Genomic DNA, 17468 nt, shown 5'->3' with positions numbered 1-17468 from the left:
CAGAAATCTCCCTTCTGAATCTACCAATCTGTCTTCCAGCTTAAACATTATATTTTTCGCAAAACCTATTGCCAATCCCTTGGCACGTTTAATTGGGGAATCTGCATAAAACCACATTGGATAATATCTGGAATTTAATTTCACATTTGATTCTTGCAACAAAATATGTCTCCTGTAAAAAAAAAAAAAAACACTGCAGAAAATCTATGTTGAATTTCTTGAAAAATCCCAAATCTCTTTCCAGGGCTATTTAACCCTTTAACACTAGGAGTCACAAAGTGTATCTCTTCCATTCTTCTCCTCTCCACACCTCTATCTTCCTGTCAGCACCTATGGTAGTGAGCTCTATAAAACCACAGCTTGGGGTTCCCCATGGCGCGGAATCTAAGCCCCAGCCTGCTTGTTCACCAGGGCCCCTGATGGTGGGGATGGACTTGGAGCAAGCTGGAACCAGGTCTCGGCCCCAGGTACACCCAGCTGAGATAGAGAAGACCGCTAGCGGGAACAGGGTACACCAGGAGTAGACACAGGAAATCCAGTTGGCAAGCCGAGGTCAGGACAGGCAGAAAACTAGCAATAGGTCAGAGCAGTATCAATCTGGATAGGCCTCCAAAGGAGCTGACACAGGAATCACTAGGGCTGCAAGGATGGAAGAAGCTCCTCACAGGAGACATAGGGAAGCACTCATAGTGTAGTAGGTAAAAATTATTTTATTCCAGACAACACAGGTGCATAATGAGTACAAATGTGTCTCCACCTTGGTGGAGCCCAGGACGCCGTTGACACTAAGCCGTCGGTGCCACGAGGAGGCCCGTCGGCCATCTTGATTTTCAAAGGGTCAGTGTGTTTGCTCATACTTGGCTATGTGATACTCATTATGCACCTGTGTTGTCTGGAATAAAATAATTTTTACCTACTACACTATGAGTGCTTCCCTATGTCTCCTGTGAGGAGCTTCTTCCATCCTTGCAGCTCTAGTGATTCCTGTATCAGCTCCTTTGGAGGCCTATCCAGATTGATACTGCTCTGATCTGTTGGACCATTTTCTCACCACATGAGGGCGTAGGATTTCCATCTTTCCCAGTTATTTCCCTGACCAGACCTGAGAGGAGAGGGGGATCTTCAGGATATATATATACACATGCATATAACCCATGCGCTTTCTGGTTAGTGTGAATTTCTACCATTTGCACTGGGAATCAAGGAGCACTGTTTTCACCGGACTGTGTCTATCATTATTTTTCATAAGAGCGCTGCATTTTTTCTATTTTATGAATTTTGGGACTTTTTATGTGTTTTCCTTTAATGTTCAGCTGCTTTATTTTGTTGATGAGCGCTTACTATATATTTTATTATCCTCAGAAAACTAGCAATGTCAAGAACAAAGCCGGGGTCGGTACACAGATAGACTATAAGCAAGGTCAGGAATGAAGCCGGGGTCGGTACACAGAAAGACTATATAGGAACCACAGGAGAAACACGTGGGAACTCCGACAACAGATGAATTTGCTCAGACCATGTGGCCCAGTCTGAGCACATCTTAAATAGACAGGCAGACAAGGAGGTAGGACAGGAAGAGATGGAAGGGAAGGACATAAAACCCAGGGAATAGCAGACACCACCCACAGGTGAGCACAGACAAACACACATGTGAAGAAATCAAGAGCAGCAAGGAGGTAAGAGTAAACACACAAGACGCTGCAAGCTAACTTGTGACAGTACCCCCCCCCCCCTCTTACGAGGTCTCCCCACTTTTTTAGGGCCAAAGTTAAGGAGAAACCTCTGATGAAACAATTCCACCAGACGGGGTGCAGAAACATCAGTAGAAGGAATCCAACACCTCTCCTCAGGACCATATCCCTTCCAGTCAATTAGATACAAGAGCTTCCCTAATGAATTTAGAATCCAAGATTTGCTTTACTTCATACTGATCCGAAGAACTTGCTATTGGGAAGAATGATAATGAGGATAGGGAAATCTGTTGACAATATACGGTCTCAGAAGAGAAACATGGAAAACATTAGGGATTCTCAGATGTGAAGGGAGGCGGAGTTTGAAAGCAACAGGATTGACCTGCCGAAGGATGGTAAGGGGACCAAAGAACTGAGGAGCAAATTTCATAAAGGGTACCCGTAAACGGAAACTCTTGGTAGAGAGCCAAACCTTGTCACCCGGGAAATATTTGGGACTCACCCGGTGATGACAATCTGCAGCTACTTTGTACTTAGAAGATGACCGATGTACACTCTTGGAAACATTTGCCAAAGAAGGAGTAAGACTAGGAGAACATACGACAGGAATCTGGACTGGAGCAGACCCCAATGACCAGGATGAAGGGTCTGGTGAGGAGGCTGCCAGGGAGGGCACAGGAGTAGGTGAGAAGGTTTTGATTTGTACAGTGGACAAAACAGGCTGTGCAGAACAGGAACCTGGGGTGATACAAGGAACAAAGGGCACTGTAGGATGTATGGGGACAGGACAGGGGACAGAAGGCACAGTAGGGTGTAGGAGGGCAGGACAGGGGACAGAGAGTACAGTAGCTACTAATGTGGAAAACTCAGCTGGATTCCAAGCAGCTGAAGGAAGTTTTGGGGTCTCAGCATGCAGAGCACATGAATCTGGGAACTCAGATGGTACAGAGGTCACAGATTTTGGGACCTCCAGCCAACCAGAAGGTCACGATATAAGAGCTCTGAGCTGCAACATATGTAAAGGGACCAAAGATTTGGGCAGCAAAGGGGGTAAGGAACTAGAGGTGGACAGCACCGGAAGGGAGCCCGCAATAGGAGTGGGCAGGGGAGCAGCCTTACTACAAGAAACATCTTGTAAGGTCTGGCAATGTTGAGAGAGCATCGAAGAGGTGGTGGCCACAGCCATGGGTACAGTGCGAGGTGGGCGGACAGAACAAGACCTAATTAGATGACCTTCAGCCCACAGTAAAGGCATAGACCGAATCTTAGGCAACGCGATCGCTCTTGTGGAGTAAGGTGTGTTCGACCTAACTGCATGGGCTCTTCAGACGTTGGTACAGTTGCGGAGGTAATTTTATCAGGGACCTTCTAGAAAACAGGAGCAAGAGAACCCACTGGAGGGTGACTTGGATGAGCCCTTTCCAGATCTTGCTCCTGGAAGCGGATATCGATCTGGATGCTAAGAGCAATCAAGTCATCCAGGGAGGAGGGTATGGTTCTTCCAGCTAGTTCATCCTTAATACGGTCTGCTAGACCCTGCCAAAAGGTTGCATAGAGGGCCTCATTATTCCATGCCAGTTCTAAGGCTAAGGTGCGAAACAGAACTGCATATTGTCCCACAGTCCTGCTACCATGACAAAGACGAAGAAGAGCTCCTGCGGCAGATGAAGTCCTGCCGGGCACATCGAATGTCTTATGGAAAGCTTGCAGGAAGGCTGGGAGGCTACCAATAGTTGGATCTCAAGCCAATGCTTCACCAGATAGGAGGGAAATCCTATACGCCACCTTGGAACGATCAGTAGAAAAATGGTGGGCTGCTAGCTCGAAGTGGATTGAGCACTGGTTGATGAAGCCCTGACAAGCTTTGAGATCACCAGGGATCTGGGATTGCCAACCATCCCTGCAGGCTGCAGCCCTCAAAATTTCTACTCGCCTGCGAATGGAAATAGGGTGGAGCTGGTGAATAGCGCCGGGGTTAGGGGTGTGTGTGTGAGGGGTGGTGGTGGTTTCGATGACAAGCAGCGATCTCCTGTATGGCTTTCAATGAAGCAGCTGAAAGCCACAGGAGGGAGAGGAGGAGATTCGACTTCCAGCTGCTTCATTTAAAGCCATACAGGAGATTACCAACGCCACCCCTCCCACACACCCGTAGTCCCGGTGCTGCTCGCCGCCCCCACTGCTGCATAGAATAGTTCAGTTTTCTTTCTGTCTCCCCTCCCGCCGCCTCCAGCCGCTGTGTTCTTCTCAGTGCCCAGCCCCTCCCTCCATCCTCCACACCAATAGGAGAAAAGGGGAGAGAGGCTGGATCTGCTTTGTCCCCTGTGCCCACCCACACTCCAGTCTGTGCAGCTTCAGAGGAGGTGTAGATGGGAAACGGAACACAGCAGCTGACAGTGACAGCTCTGATGCTTCTGAAGGAGTCTTGGTGAGTTTGACCTAACCTTCCATTCTTTCATCCCACCCCCCTCCCTTCCTTCCACCCTCACGTCCACCTCCCCCCTCCCTTCCATCCTTGCACCTCCCCCCTCCCTTCCTTACTTCCACCCCCCCTCCGTTCCATCCTTCCACCTCCCTCCTTCGTTCCATCCTTACAATCCCCCCTTCCACCACCTACCCCCCTTCCTCCCATCCATGATTTCCTTCCAACTCCCCCTCCGTTCCCCCCCCCCCCCGGCCTGCCTTTCTTCCACCCCCCTCCCTTCCTTCCATCCTTCCACCCCCCTTCCTTCCATCCTTCCACACCCTCTTCCTTCCACCCCCTCCCTTCCTTCCCACCCACTCCTTCCTTCCATCCATGCCTCCCTTCCTTCCACCCACCCCTTCCTTCCTTCCACCCACCCCTCCCTTTGACCCATCCTTCCTTCCTTCCACCCCTTCTTTCCACCCACCCCTCCCTTCCATCCACCTCTTTTTTCCTTCCTTCCATCCACCCCTTCCTTCCTTCTACCCAACCACCCTTCCTTCTTTCCACTCACCAACCCCTTCCTTCCTTCCTTTATCCCACCGCTCCCTTCCATCTACTTGTTCTTTCCTTCCTTCGTTCCACCCCTCTCTTCCTTCCTTCCACCCATTCCTCCCTCCCCTACTTCCTTCTACCCACCCCTTCCATCCACCTCTTCTTTCCTTCTCTCCATCCACCCCTTCCTCCCACCCACCAACCCCTTCCTTTCTTTCACCCACCCTTTCTTCCACCCCTTCCTTCCACCCACCAACCCCTTCCTTCCTTTCACCCCCCCCCTCCCATCACCTCTTCTTTCCTTCTAACCACCCCTTCCTTCCTTCCACCCACCCCATCCTCCCTTTCACCCACCCTTCCTTCCACCCACCCACCACCTTTACTTCCACCCACTCTTCCTTACTTCCACCCACCCACCCCTTCCTTCCACCCACTCCTTCCTTCCTTACAGCCATCTCTTCTTTCTTTACTTCCTTGCACCCACCCCTTCTTTCCTTCCACCCACCCCTTCCTTCCATCCATCCCTTCCTTCCATCCACCCAATCCTCCCTTTCACCCACCCTTCCTTCCTTCCACCCACCCCCTCCTTTCCTTCCTTCCGCCACCCACCTTTACTTCCACCCACTCTTCCTTCCACCCACCCCTTCCTTCCTTCCATCCACCTCTTCTTTCCTTCCTTCCATCCACCTCTTCTTTCCTTCCTTCCATCCACCTCTTCTTTCCTTCCTTCCATCCACTCACCCACCCTTTCCTTCCACCCACCCATCCTTTCCTTCCTTCCATCCACCTCTTCTTTCTTTACTTCCTTGCACCCACCCCTTCTTTCCTTCCACCCACCCCTTCCTTCCATCCATCCCTTCCATCCACCCCCTTCCTTCCTTTCACCATTTTTTATCAATCCACAGATTACTTGAGTCACCTAAGATAAAAACAAAGTATATTGCAGTATTCTGTAATACAATCTGAAAAATTATTTTTACATCATCAGACCAATATTAGCCATCCATTGGTCATGACTGTCCTACATAAGGTTTGCCCTCTGCCCACAATCCTATGCTTTTACCTTTAGCTGTCCTCCTTGTATGTCTTCCCTATGGGCCAGCACCAACAAATATGGTGCTGAGTGTCTCATCTCTTATCTTCCCCTACAGCCACTACGCACACAAGATGATTGGTATAATGGTGGCATGGATGCGTGCACCATGTATGTACACTATGCGGCTGCATTGCTTCATACATAGGGCAGTCATAAGACTTACCTATCCCTCTCACACATATATAGGCAGTCCATATGGTCTGCAATCAATCAGAAAACAGGGAACTAAAGTGAAAGTAATAGCCAGATGGTTGCAGAATGTATAGCTGCCTGTGGCCTTTCTCTCCCTGTTCTCTGATTGGTTGAGGACTGCATGGACCTCCGAGAAAACTGTAAAATGAGGATGTGTTCATAGCTGTTAATACAAGTAGGTAATAACCTTCACACTAGCATAAAGTCTGGGAGGCCTAATGGGAGAGGCAGAGGTTCCCCTAGAGCTATTAGGGGGCAAGTGGCTTCTGTATGCACACATCAGAGCAGGGGTCAGGGTGCAGCATCAAGAGACAGGACGCATCTACCTTTCTTTTAACCTTAGAACCTCCTTTGTCTCCCAGGAGAAGAGTATCTTGAATTCATCTTCAGCTACAAGGGCACCCTGCTTGTCCTCCTCATCCAAAGCTACTCCTACCATTACCTCACGAACTGGCATTGAGGGGTCAGCTGAATTATTAAAACACAGCGTCAGCCACTTGCTGCAAAAGGATGCACAGCAATTCATTGCATCATAGGTTGAGGAGGACAGCTACAGGAGCATAGAGAAAGGGAACAAAAGGCATGGAGGACCAATTGGCACAGATGTTTCCTGTAGATTCAGTTTGCAAAGTTGGCTCCTCCAGTGAGGAAAAGGTGTGATGATGAGGTTTCCACCCATACCTGGGTGTCAGATATAGTAATGGAGGAAATTGAGGGAGAAGCACAAGATCAGCAAAGCAGGATGTAATTTGGGGGATTTCACAGGGGAGTGAAAGGAACAGACACCCCTATTCCACCAGATAGCAGAGCTCCATGGTGAGGCAACTGTCATCCCCAGTCCACTCCACAGGGTTCACCTGTGTTTGCCTTTTTCAGCACATGTTGCAGACCACACCTTAGCTGTTATCAGTATCTGTCACCAGCGTTTCAAGCATAGTAATAGCATCAGTCATTTGGGTCCTGCATGTATGAAGAAGACATGACTTCTCACCACACAGCTCGGTGGGAGCAGCACCTGAAGGATGGCAGTAGACAGCAAGAGGGCCGCACTCTGCCTCCTTCTTCCATCTCCTCTTTCTGTAAGCAGAAATTGTGCTGCAATGTTTCTTAGCTGCTTCCCATCTGGCCCATGTACAGAAATGGCTGGACGGGAGCAGCACTGAGGCAGGTGGGTGTACCCGTACGTCCCCCTTCATCAGAGGCTCATGTATGGCTCACAGAGCATGCACCTGGGAGCCGATGATTGCTGTTGTGATCACATTAGCGCTGTGTCTGGGCGATCACATGGTATTGTTCAAACTCTGTCAGGGAGTCCTGAGGCCTCTCCAGGAGCTCAGTGAAAATAGTTTTCGAAGTGTGGCGTATCTGGTCAAGTTCCAGTGTTTCAGGTTTGCCCCGGACCTGTACATTCTTCCTTCACCCCGTTATTCAAATCCTCAATATAACAGATGAAAGAACAGATTTAACCACTTACCTACCAAGCACTTATACCCCCTTCTTTACCAGGCCAATTTTCAGCTTTCAGCGCTGTCGCACTTTGATTGACAATTGCGCGGTCATGTAAGATTGTACCCATATAAAATTTTTATAAATTTTTTTCTCACAAATAGAGCTTTCTTTTGGTGGTATTTAATCGCTGCCAGGCACTTTACTATTTGTGCTATAAACAAAAAAAGTGCAACAAAAATTGAAAAAAAAAAAAGTTTCTTTGTTTCTATTATAAACTTTTTCAAACAGGTAATTTTTCTCCTTGACTGATGTGCGTTGATGAGGCAGCACTGATGGGCACTGATAGGCGGCACTGATGGGCATTGATAGGTAGCACTGATGGGCACTGATAGGCGACACTGATGGGCACTGATAGGCAGCACTGATGGGCACTGATAGGCAGCACTAATGGGGTGTCATGGATAGGCGGCACTGCTAGGTGGCACTGAGACAGCACTGATAGGTGGCACTGACTGGAATTACTGCTGGGCACTGCTAGGCATTGACTTGTGCAACTGCTGGGCACTGACTGGTGGCACTGACTGGCAGCACTGCTGGGCTGCACTGATGGGCACTGGTGGGCGGCACTGCTGGGCACTGATCATCAGAGCACTGATGATTGGTGCCGATCCCTGCTATGACAACTGCCAGTTCTCTGCAGTACTTTCCTCACACTCTGACAGCGTGAGGAAAGTGCAGCCGAGAACCGACAATTGCATTTCCCGGTGATCAGTGTGTCATTGGACACAGCTGATCACGTGGTAAAAGGCCACTGTGATTGGCCTTTTACCACATCACGTGATCAGCTGTGTCCGTAGGACACAATGATCATGGAGATCGCCGGGGGCGCACCCCTGGGGGCACACAGGAGAGCGCATTCTGGGAGGACGTCATATGACACCCTCCCAGAACTGGCTGTCCGCAGTGTAGCCATCATTCGGCTATCTGTGGTTGGCAAGTAGTTAATGTCTGAGGCTATCGTTTGCAGGTCAGACATTTTCATTATTTACTGCATTAGGGAGAGTAAGATAGCATCTCCTACCCTGTTATAGTCCTGAGCCAGAGAGCCATGAGGCACGTTGGATGTTGCAGCCACCATAGAGCCTTGGCTGGAGGAGCTAGGTTGGGTCTGGAAAATTTAGGGTAAATTTGTACTGAGTTGTGAGTGTGGGGTTTTAAAAGGCTGAGCATATATGCGTACTTTGCCCATGGTGGATAGTCTTAGTTTAGGCTGTGGATTTCCTGCTGTAGAGCCAGAGCTCCTCTAACATGCAGCCATCCTCTTCATGTGCCAAACCACGCCTCCAATCCCATTTTGTATCCTACTAGAAAATTTTATGGATAAACATGAAATAAAATTGTAAAATATAAAAAGTAAGAAAAACCCTAATAAACCCAGCTAAACAGCAACATTTTCTGCTGAACTATGAACATGGGGGGTGCACAAGAAATAGGTAGCACAATACAGCACAGGATAGCACTGTATAGCAAAATCCTACCCCCCCCCCCCCCCCCATGGATTTTCAGCTCTCACTTCTTGCTGCTGGGAACCCACCTATTTATAGTGAGGAGATTATCACATAACAACGCCTCCATTACTGGTCCTTCTAGGCTAGCTGACCAAGGTTCAGAGGCCAGGCAGTGCATAATATTTACAAATTCAGGCTAGTGAATTCTCAGATTATCTTGCTGAGTCTGCGAACACGCAGGATTTGCCGCAAACTCTCAGTAGCAACACCCGAATGTCATCCCTACTCATCATTTCTCTACCTGCTGGACAGCCTGTGACTATGAAGCTGGCCATAGATGGATCAAAATTCAGCCGGTTCAACAGGGACCAGATGAATTATTAACTATGTGTGGCTGCCCCCGCTCTACAGACATTGATCTAACAATTGACTTCTGTTGAACATTCCTGTTGGTTAAATCTTCATTATCAGTCATCAATGTTACTGCAAGGAGGATTCCTTCAGTCATCTCACTGGTGTGGATGGGGGAATCTATTTGTTTTTTTTCAGCAGCCTGCTGGATGATTGAAAAAATAATAATTATTATTATTATTATTACATCGAGTTTATATAGCGCCAAAGGGTTTGCTCAGCGCTGTACAATAAGGGGGACAATACATGGCACAGTACAATAAAAACAGACAGCGTACGAGGGGTAAGAGGGCCCTACTCTTTCAAGCTTACAATCTAGGATAATGATCAATCTATAGCCAGGTAAGACATATTTTACCCTCCATGTCTTATCCACCCATTTCACCCCATTCCCCAGTCTATTCCCTCCATACCTTTGTGAATGCCAGGATAAGATGTCCCTCTGAAAAGACCAATTTTAGGTATGCTCCAAAGTGATGACAAAATCCTTTGGCCTCTGTGATTGGAGGTGATGGGATGGTGACCTAGAAAATGCAACACAGACAATGATCAGGGTAGAACAGACCAGATTGAGGACTTAAAAATACTTTGTTTTCTGCAGTGTTGGGTCATCAGAGCCAGTAAAGTCTTCTCTGCTGGCCTAAACATTGCCTAAACTATCAGACTCACTGACTTATGTTTTAGTATATTTTTTCATGAATGTGTTATTCCCAATATAATCTCTTCTCTTCATTTCATAGCTTTTCTTTTTGGTTTTGCTGCTTCCAGCAGTGTACGTTTTATGTTGGAGTTTTTATCCAATCATATTTCAGTGACACCATATTCATACTGTATAATGAATGACTCCAATCACTGGGTGAATGTTTCCAGATTTCATATCTCCCTTCCCTCACCCACCACAATGATAAGAGCTGGGGGATCTTTACTGTCACAACCAATGATAATAGCACACTGTTGTAAGACTTATGGCCAGTGCCCTTTGCTGGCAGCCCTGTCTATGGCCTCAGAACAGGATGTCATATAGTCATTGATCTGGAAATCACGGGATTTGATGGGATAATCTAAACCAATCCTAACTTGTACACCTGGATCTAATTATCTTCATTGGCTCTCAAGCCTTTACAAATTCTAGATTATACTCAGGACCAGGGCTTTCTTCAGCAAGAACTTGGTGGAACTCAGTGCTACCACCTCTGGATCTCATCCTCCACTCCCTGTTTACCACTGTCACTTGTATACACAGAAGCCTGGCTTCCATGCTTACAAGGACAGCTTGCCTCTCCCAGTGGCTCCACAGATACAAATAAGAAAGGAAGAGTCACCTACAGTGCAGGGAGATTTATAAAGGTAAAATGTGTGGAAGCTATGAGGGAATGGGGGGAGGGGGAAGATGAGAGCAGTAAAGGGGGATGTGCAGAGTTGGGAGATGGAGGGAATGGTGCAGAAGTCAGAGCTGACAAGGGGTGGAATTGAGATGTGTATGGAGGATGCAGAGGTAAGGGCCTGTGAAAGAGAGCTCAACTCTGCACTCTGTATGTGGTTTACCCCTGAACCCTGCACCCTGTACATAGCACCCCCCTGAACCCTGCACCCTGTACATAGCACCCCCCTGTACCCTGCACCCTGTACATAGCACCCCCCTGAACCCTGCACCCTGTACATAGCACCCCCCTGAACCCTGCACCCTGTACATAGCACCCCCCTGATCCCTGCACCCTGTACATAGCACCCCCTGACCCCTGCACCCTGTACATAGCACCCCCCTGACCCCTGCACCCTGTGCATAGCACACCCATGATCTCTGCACCCTGTACATAGCACACCCCTGATCCCTGCACCCTGTACATAGCACACCCCCGACCCCTGCACCTTGTACATAGCACACCCCTGATCCCTGCACCCTGTACATAGCACACCCCTGACCCCTGCACCTTGTACATAGCACACCCCTGATCCCTGCACCCTGTACATAGCACACCCCTGATCCCTGCACTCTGTGCATAGCACACCCATGCTCAGGACTGACTTACATTTCTGATCTCGGAGGTGTTCAGTATTAGTATAAAGATTGCCTTTATTCTTAGACAGACTCCTGATCCACCAATCAGAATATATTCTGTGGGAGAGGGTGGAGGAGAAGGTCCTTGTGCGGTATGATTGGTTGGTAGCACAATGGTACGATGTGTGGTGTTGTGGTCGGCAGTATTTCTTTGACAATTCTGACACTGCGGAGTCGTTATATTCTGCATAGTAGTCGGTCTTGGTGTGACGGCCTCAATGCCTCCGGTGTACTCTGCAATACAAAGATGAGATGAAGACAGATGAGTGACATCTCAATGACGGCTACAGCTGAGATGGTTTTTGGTGACTAAATCAACAATCAATCGATCTCTTTTCATGGATCATAAATGATAGCAGCTTATTATTTGTAGAAGTTCCACATTTTGAGGTATATTTCCATAATAGCATTACAGGTCATCCTATCCCAATCCTGTCCATAACATGACAGGTCCTCTTACCCCAATCCTGTCCATAACATGAAAGGTCCTCTTACTCCAATCCTGTCCATAATAACATGACAGGTCCTCTTACCCCAATCCTGTCCATAATAACATTACATTACTCTCCAAAACCATCTGGGGTAAATGCTGCACAGTTGGTGGCACAGTGTTTGGTGGGGGGCACATTTAGGGTCCAGATGCCCTGTTTCGGGGGGGGGGGGGCTATGTGCGTGGTCTGGAATTGGTGTTTAGGTTAATTACAACAGAAAGCAGTCTGATCATTTCTAGGTCTTATTTCGGAGCACATCTTGTCTGGAATCCTGGAGAAGAATGGATCTGGGAGGTTGTGTACATCACCTGGATGGTTCTCCTGGAACCTGAAGTCTGATTTTCTTTATAAAATGGTGATCTGTGGACATTATTGAAGGATAAGTTCACTTTTTCATAAAATATATTAAATGCACATTTTTTGCAGATGCATTGAATATTTTTTTCCTGCAGAGCAGGTGCAATGCAGGGCTCCTGCAGACTCTCAGGATAGTTGTCTAGTTGTTCTTTTCAAAAAATGAAATCCATTTGATCCATTTGGCACTGATCCTGCAAACACCATCGGTTCTATTATTATTATACAGGATTTATATGTCGCCAACAGTTTGCGCAGAGCTTTACAATATAAAGGGGGACATTCCAATCACAGTTCAGTACAGAAGGAATAGGAGGGCCCGGATCATGGAGCTTACAATCTAAAGGAAGGAGGAAATGATACAAAAGGCGATAGCTCCAGGGGATGATCTGATGGAGGTGACTCAACTACAGGTCTTAGGTGGAGGAGGGGTAGGCTTCCCTGAATAAGTAAATTTTCAAAGATCACCTAAAGGCAGAGAGGGTGATGGCTGACCGCACATACTGGGGCAGCGAGTTCCAGAGGATGGGAGGGGCTCTTGAGAAGCCCTGGAGGTGAATGTGGGAGGAGGTGATGAGGGACCTGAAGAGCAAGATGTTTTGGGAGGAGTGGAGTGGGCGATTTGGACGATATCTGTGGATGACGCTGGTGATATAGCTAGGGGAAATGTTGTGGATGGCTTTGTAAGCTGTGGTTAGTATTTTGAATTTCATACGTTGGGTTAGTGGAAGCCAGTGAAGGGATTGGCAGAGAGGGGCAGCAGACGCTGATCGGTTGGTAAGGTGGATGAGTCTAGCAGAAGCATTCATAATAGACTGAAGGGGGGATAGACTGTGTAACGGTAGGCCAGTGAGGAGGAACTCGCAATAATCAAGGCGGGATATAACCAAGGCATGGATTAGTTGGTTTGTGGTTCCATTAGTCAGGAAGGTGAGAAGTCTGGAAATGTTCCGGAGGTCGAGGCGTCAGGATTTAGCCAGTGATTGGTTGTGGGGCTGAAGGAGAGGTCAGAGTCAAGGATTACACCGAGCACCCTGGCATGAGGGGAAGGACCAATGGTTGTGCTGCTGATCTCAATGGTAAAGCCATGAGTGGGGGGTCGGGGGGAGGAAATATTACAAGCTCGGTTTTGGAAAGTTTGAGTTTGAGGTCGTGGTGTGACATCCATGCTGATATGTTGCTCAGTAGATATATTACATTCCTCTGACAACTATCCTGCACCAGCTGTACAACCTGGCTGTGGATGTTGCTGGGTGACCTCAGTGTGGGGTCTTTGCGGACCCTTGGGGGGGGACTTCTGATGGCGGTTTTTGGAGGCATCAGTGGGTGATGGGAGAGGGTTTTTAACTAAATATGGCTGTTTGTGAACATTTGTATCAATATTGGATGAGTTCTATCTTGCCATCCTCTTCAGTCTACCCCTGAGGAAAGAAATATGTTTTCTGAAATGCGTCAGTCCTTCACTGAAGGATCCTTTCCTGTCTATTTCCTCCATCGGGATGAGGAGGATTTTCATTTACATCAAGCTGACACTCACATATCTCTGTATTCAGTCAATCAGTGTTTGTAATAACACACATATAGTATGTCTGTCATGTGATTTGTATGAATTTGTAATAAAATGACTCGGTATTTGTAGTATTAGTTCCGTTGCCTTTAACCCCTTTCCTGCCGAGCATTTCCACCCCCTTCCTGTCCACACCAATTTTCAGCTTTCAACGCTGTCGCACTGTGAATGAGAATTACGCGATCATGCAACACTGTACCCATATTACATTTTTATCATTTTTTTTTTTTAGACAGATAGAGCTTTCTTTCGGTGGTATTTAATCAGCTCTGGGGTTTTTATTGCTTGCTAAACAAACCAAAAACAATTGAAAATGTTTAAAAAAAGAAACATCTTAGTTTCTGTTATAAAATTTTGTAATTAAGTGATTTCTTCTCCTTCACTGATGTGCACTAATGAGGCTGCACTGATGTGCACTGATAGGCGGCACTGATAGGCTGTACTAATGTGCACTGACAGGCAGCACTGACTGGCAGCACTGATAGGTGGCACTGAAAGGCAGCTCAGATGGGCACTGATATGTGGCATTGATGTGCACTGGTAGACACTGATATGTGGCATTGATAGGTGGCACTGACTGGCACTGATAAGTGGCATTGGACACTGACAGGTGGCACTAATGGGGCAACACTGATCATCAGTGCCCTGATGATCAGTGTAGATGTCCCCTCTGAGTAATGCCGATTACCGGCTCTCCTCTCCTCTGTCAACGTGACAGTTCGTGAGAAGAGAAATGCCAATAACTGGCATTTCCTTATTTACATGCAATCAGCTGTGATTGGACACAGCTGATCATGTGACAGAGCCGCCGTCTTCATCTTTTTTCTGTTGATTGGTGATCCGCTGTGTCCCAGAACACAGCGCAAAACTGATCGCCACGCTGCGCACCCTTGGGGGCGCGCATGAGCAGTTAGAGGGGGAGGACGTCATATGATGTCCTCCCAGAATAAGAGAACCGCCTTGCTCGGTCATTTCCTTATATGGCGGGCGGGAGATGGTTAAAGTCCCACTTCTTCCTCAGGATGATCGTTCATTTTGTTTTCAAAAAGTGACAGCAGGTGGGGGGAGAGGATCCTCTGCCTGTTGTCACAGAGCAGGGGAATCAGTGGAATTGGCAGCAGGAGCTGGAACATAATATTGGGTCCTAGAAACAAGGCGAGATCACATCTGATTCTGAAGGAGATTGTATGTGAAGCAAGGTGGAGGTTTATGTGAACATTCATATTTGGGGGGAGACCTTTACAGAAGAGCTCTGCAGAATAAGCAACTAGACCTGCGAGATTCGTTTCATTATGAATCACAATTCTGACAAAATGTCCGTTATTCGTAGATTCGTATGTATCTGAATTTCTGAATCACAATAGTAAACAAATTTCAATGAATCCAAACAAATTATCCGGATTCCGATACAAAATTGCACTTGAATTTGAAAATGAATTTGAAATGGAAACAAATTGAAATAAATATAGTAAGGTATAAAAGTGAAATAAGCTTTATAGAATAGAATAGAAAATAAAAAGAAATGAATAGCATAAAACATAACAGAATAGAATAAAACAGATCAAATATACTGTAACCATCTTCCAAAATTTAAATTTCAAAGTTCAAATGTCAAAATTTGGATTTCTAAATTCAGCCCAATTTGAAATTAATGAATATAAGAAATTATTTCCGAAAAGGGATAATTCTAACATACCGAATATGAGGAAACAAAATGAATACCAAATCCAAAGTGAAACAAAACACGGAAACAGTCCTTGAGCTTGGCTTAATGATTTTATTAAAGGATTTAGATTTTGGATGGGGTTGAGGGGTGTATATGATGCCCAGGGAAACTGTGACTTAGCAACAGTCTCTCCTTTAATAGCATGCTAGCTCTCTGGTGTACCTCCTCCAACCCCATATGAATCCTCCTCTTCATCCAGCTGTCTGAGTGAATCCCTGGGCAAGGGGACCCAGAAGCTGCCACTTTTAGTAGAGCATGCCCAGAGGAGAAGCTAGTTGGGTTTTCCACCTGACTACCCTCTCCCCTTATCCAGCCCAGGGGGTGTAGGATTCCTCATTCTGTCTCTCCTGTGAACTTGATGGGTTGGTGGCTGCTTCCAGGCAATATGCTGGGCTGGCTCCTTCCCTGCTCCCCAGGTTGTCCTCTCTCAGGGGACAGTGAGGCAGAGAGTGCCTCCTTTCAAGATCCTGCCTGTAGGTAAGCCCCTCTCCTGGGCCCCCTCCCAGGCTCCACACTCCAGCCTTCAGTTCATCTTCCACCTGACACTCTGACCACTTCCTCCAAGGTCCTGCAGTATGTAAAGGTTGCCTTGGTCACCATGACACACTTTCTGCCAGGGGATTTGCCGAGGTCCCTCAAGTAAGTAGATCGAAGCTTCCTCCCCTCCTCCAGAAAGCTCTCAGGTTTCTAGAGAGGTGGGAAGCCTCCAGAGCTCTGACCTTCAGAATCTCCCTGCCCTGTTCTAGGTAACCTGACTACCTCACTCCCAGGCTGACTCATCCCAGGCTGCTACTCAGCTTCTACCTAAAAAACTAGCTTGCTCCCCCTAGCTAAGTTTAGGGGCACTACAGTTATATTGAATTTCAATTTAGGGTGGAATATATAAATATTGATAAATGGTGGATTTTATATCAGACACTGAGTGGGGACACAAATGTTTTATTATTTGATATATTAGAGTTGTTAAAGTGCACTAAGGTAGCACTAGAGCCGCACATTTATAATATTGTCATCCCAGTGTGACTTACCTCTTGGGAAATGGTCCCCATCCAGTGTAAAGGCCTGAACCTGGACATCCAGGAGCACAAGACTCAATCTGTGATCAATCCTCAACATTACTTCTTCACAGGTAAATGGATGTCCAAGTGGGGTCACCAAGGTTTTTAGAGACATGGATTCTTCTATGAGGGTCCCATCTGTAAACCAAAAACATACAGATAGGTTACATCTGAACATGACTGCCAAGTGTAGGAAGACAAAATGATGTGTGGTCGGGGGATGGTAGACATAGGAAACAAGGCTGGACATGGCTAGGTGGTACGTGACACCACCTTTAGACACCTAAATTGAACTGATAGAAGAAATATAAAACTGCAGTGAGCGCTCTCAATAGTTAGCAGCTGAACATTCAAGGAAAAATGCAAAAAAAGTCCTAAGAAATGTATATAAAAAATGCAGCGCTATCTGGTATTACTATATCATAAGTGGTTGTGGTGATATCCAAACATGAGTGAAGGAAATAATAAATGATTAACAAAAGGTCACAGTCCAGTAAAAAAGGTGCTCCTTGATTCCCAGTGCAGATGGTAGAAATGCGCACTAGCCAGAAGCGTATTGGTAATACGCATGTGAGTAAATATCCTGAAGATTCCCCTCTTTTCTGGTCTGATCACGAGTAAGAAACTGGAAAAAGTGAAGATGAAGCGCCCTCGTGTGGTTGAAGATGTGGTCCAGCAGGTCAGAGAAATCTGCCAAGATGTAGTTCCCCCTCTCAGGAGCTGACACAGGAATCACTGTGGGGCTGTAAAAGTTGAAAGAGCTCTTCGCAGGAGACACAGGGAAAAACTCATAGTGTAGTAGGTAACTGACTATTATAAAAGCAAGGGTGTATAGTAAAACCGCAATGGTGCCAGATATGGGTGAACAAACTGACCCTTTAAATACAAAGATGGCCGCCGGGCCTCCACG

General features: G+C 46.9%; 1 protein-coding gene across 1 annotated transcript in view; it reads right to left on the bottom strand.

The window, feature by feature from the left end:
- Positions 1 to 16692, bottom strand: part of LOC149431453 (proteinase-activated receptor 1-like) — an 86117-nt gene extending 69425 nt beyond the window's left edge. The window contains exons 1-3 of the mRNA XM_089665591.1: positions 16529 to 16692; positions 11334 to 11596; positions 9717 to 9827 (exon numbers count right to left, since the gene is read on the bottom strand). Coding sequence (XP_089521717.1) covers positions 9717 to 9827; positions 11334 to 11596; positions 16529 to 16673 — 519 coding nt within the window. The 5' untranslated portion in view covers positions 16674 to 16692. The remainder of the gene's footprint in view (positions 1 to 9716; positions 9828 to 11333; positions 11597 to 16528) is intronic.
- Between the last annotated feature and the right edge of the window lie 776 nt (positions 16693 to 17468).

Source organism: Staurois parvus, unplaced genomic scaffold (genome assembly GCF_062004578.1).
Source record: "Staurois parvus isolate SC_StPar_1 unplaced genomic scaffold, SC_StPar_1.0 ptg002256l, whole genome shotgun sequence".
Taxonomy (NCBI): domain Eukaryota; kingdom Metazoa; phylum Chordata; class Amphibia; order Anura; family Ranidae; genus Staurois; species Staurois parvus.
This window is presented reverse-complemented; position numbering and strand designations above follow the sequence as displayed.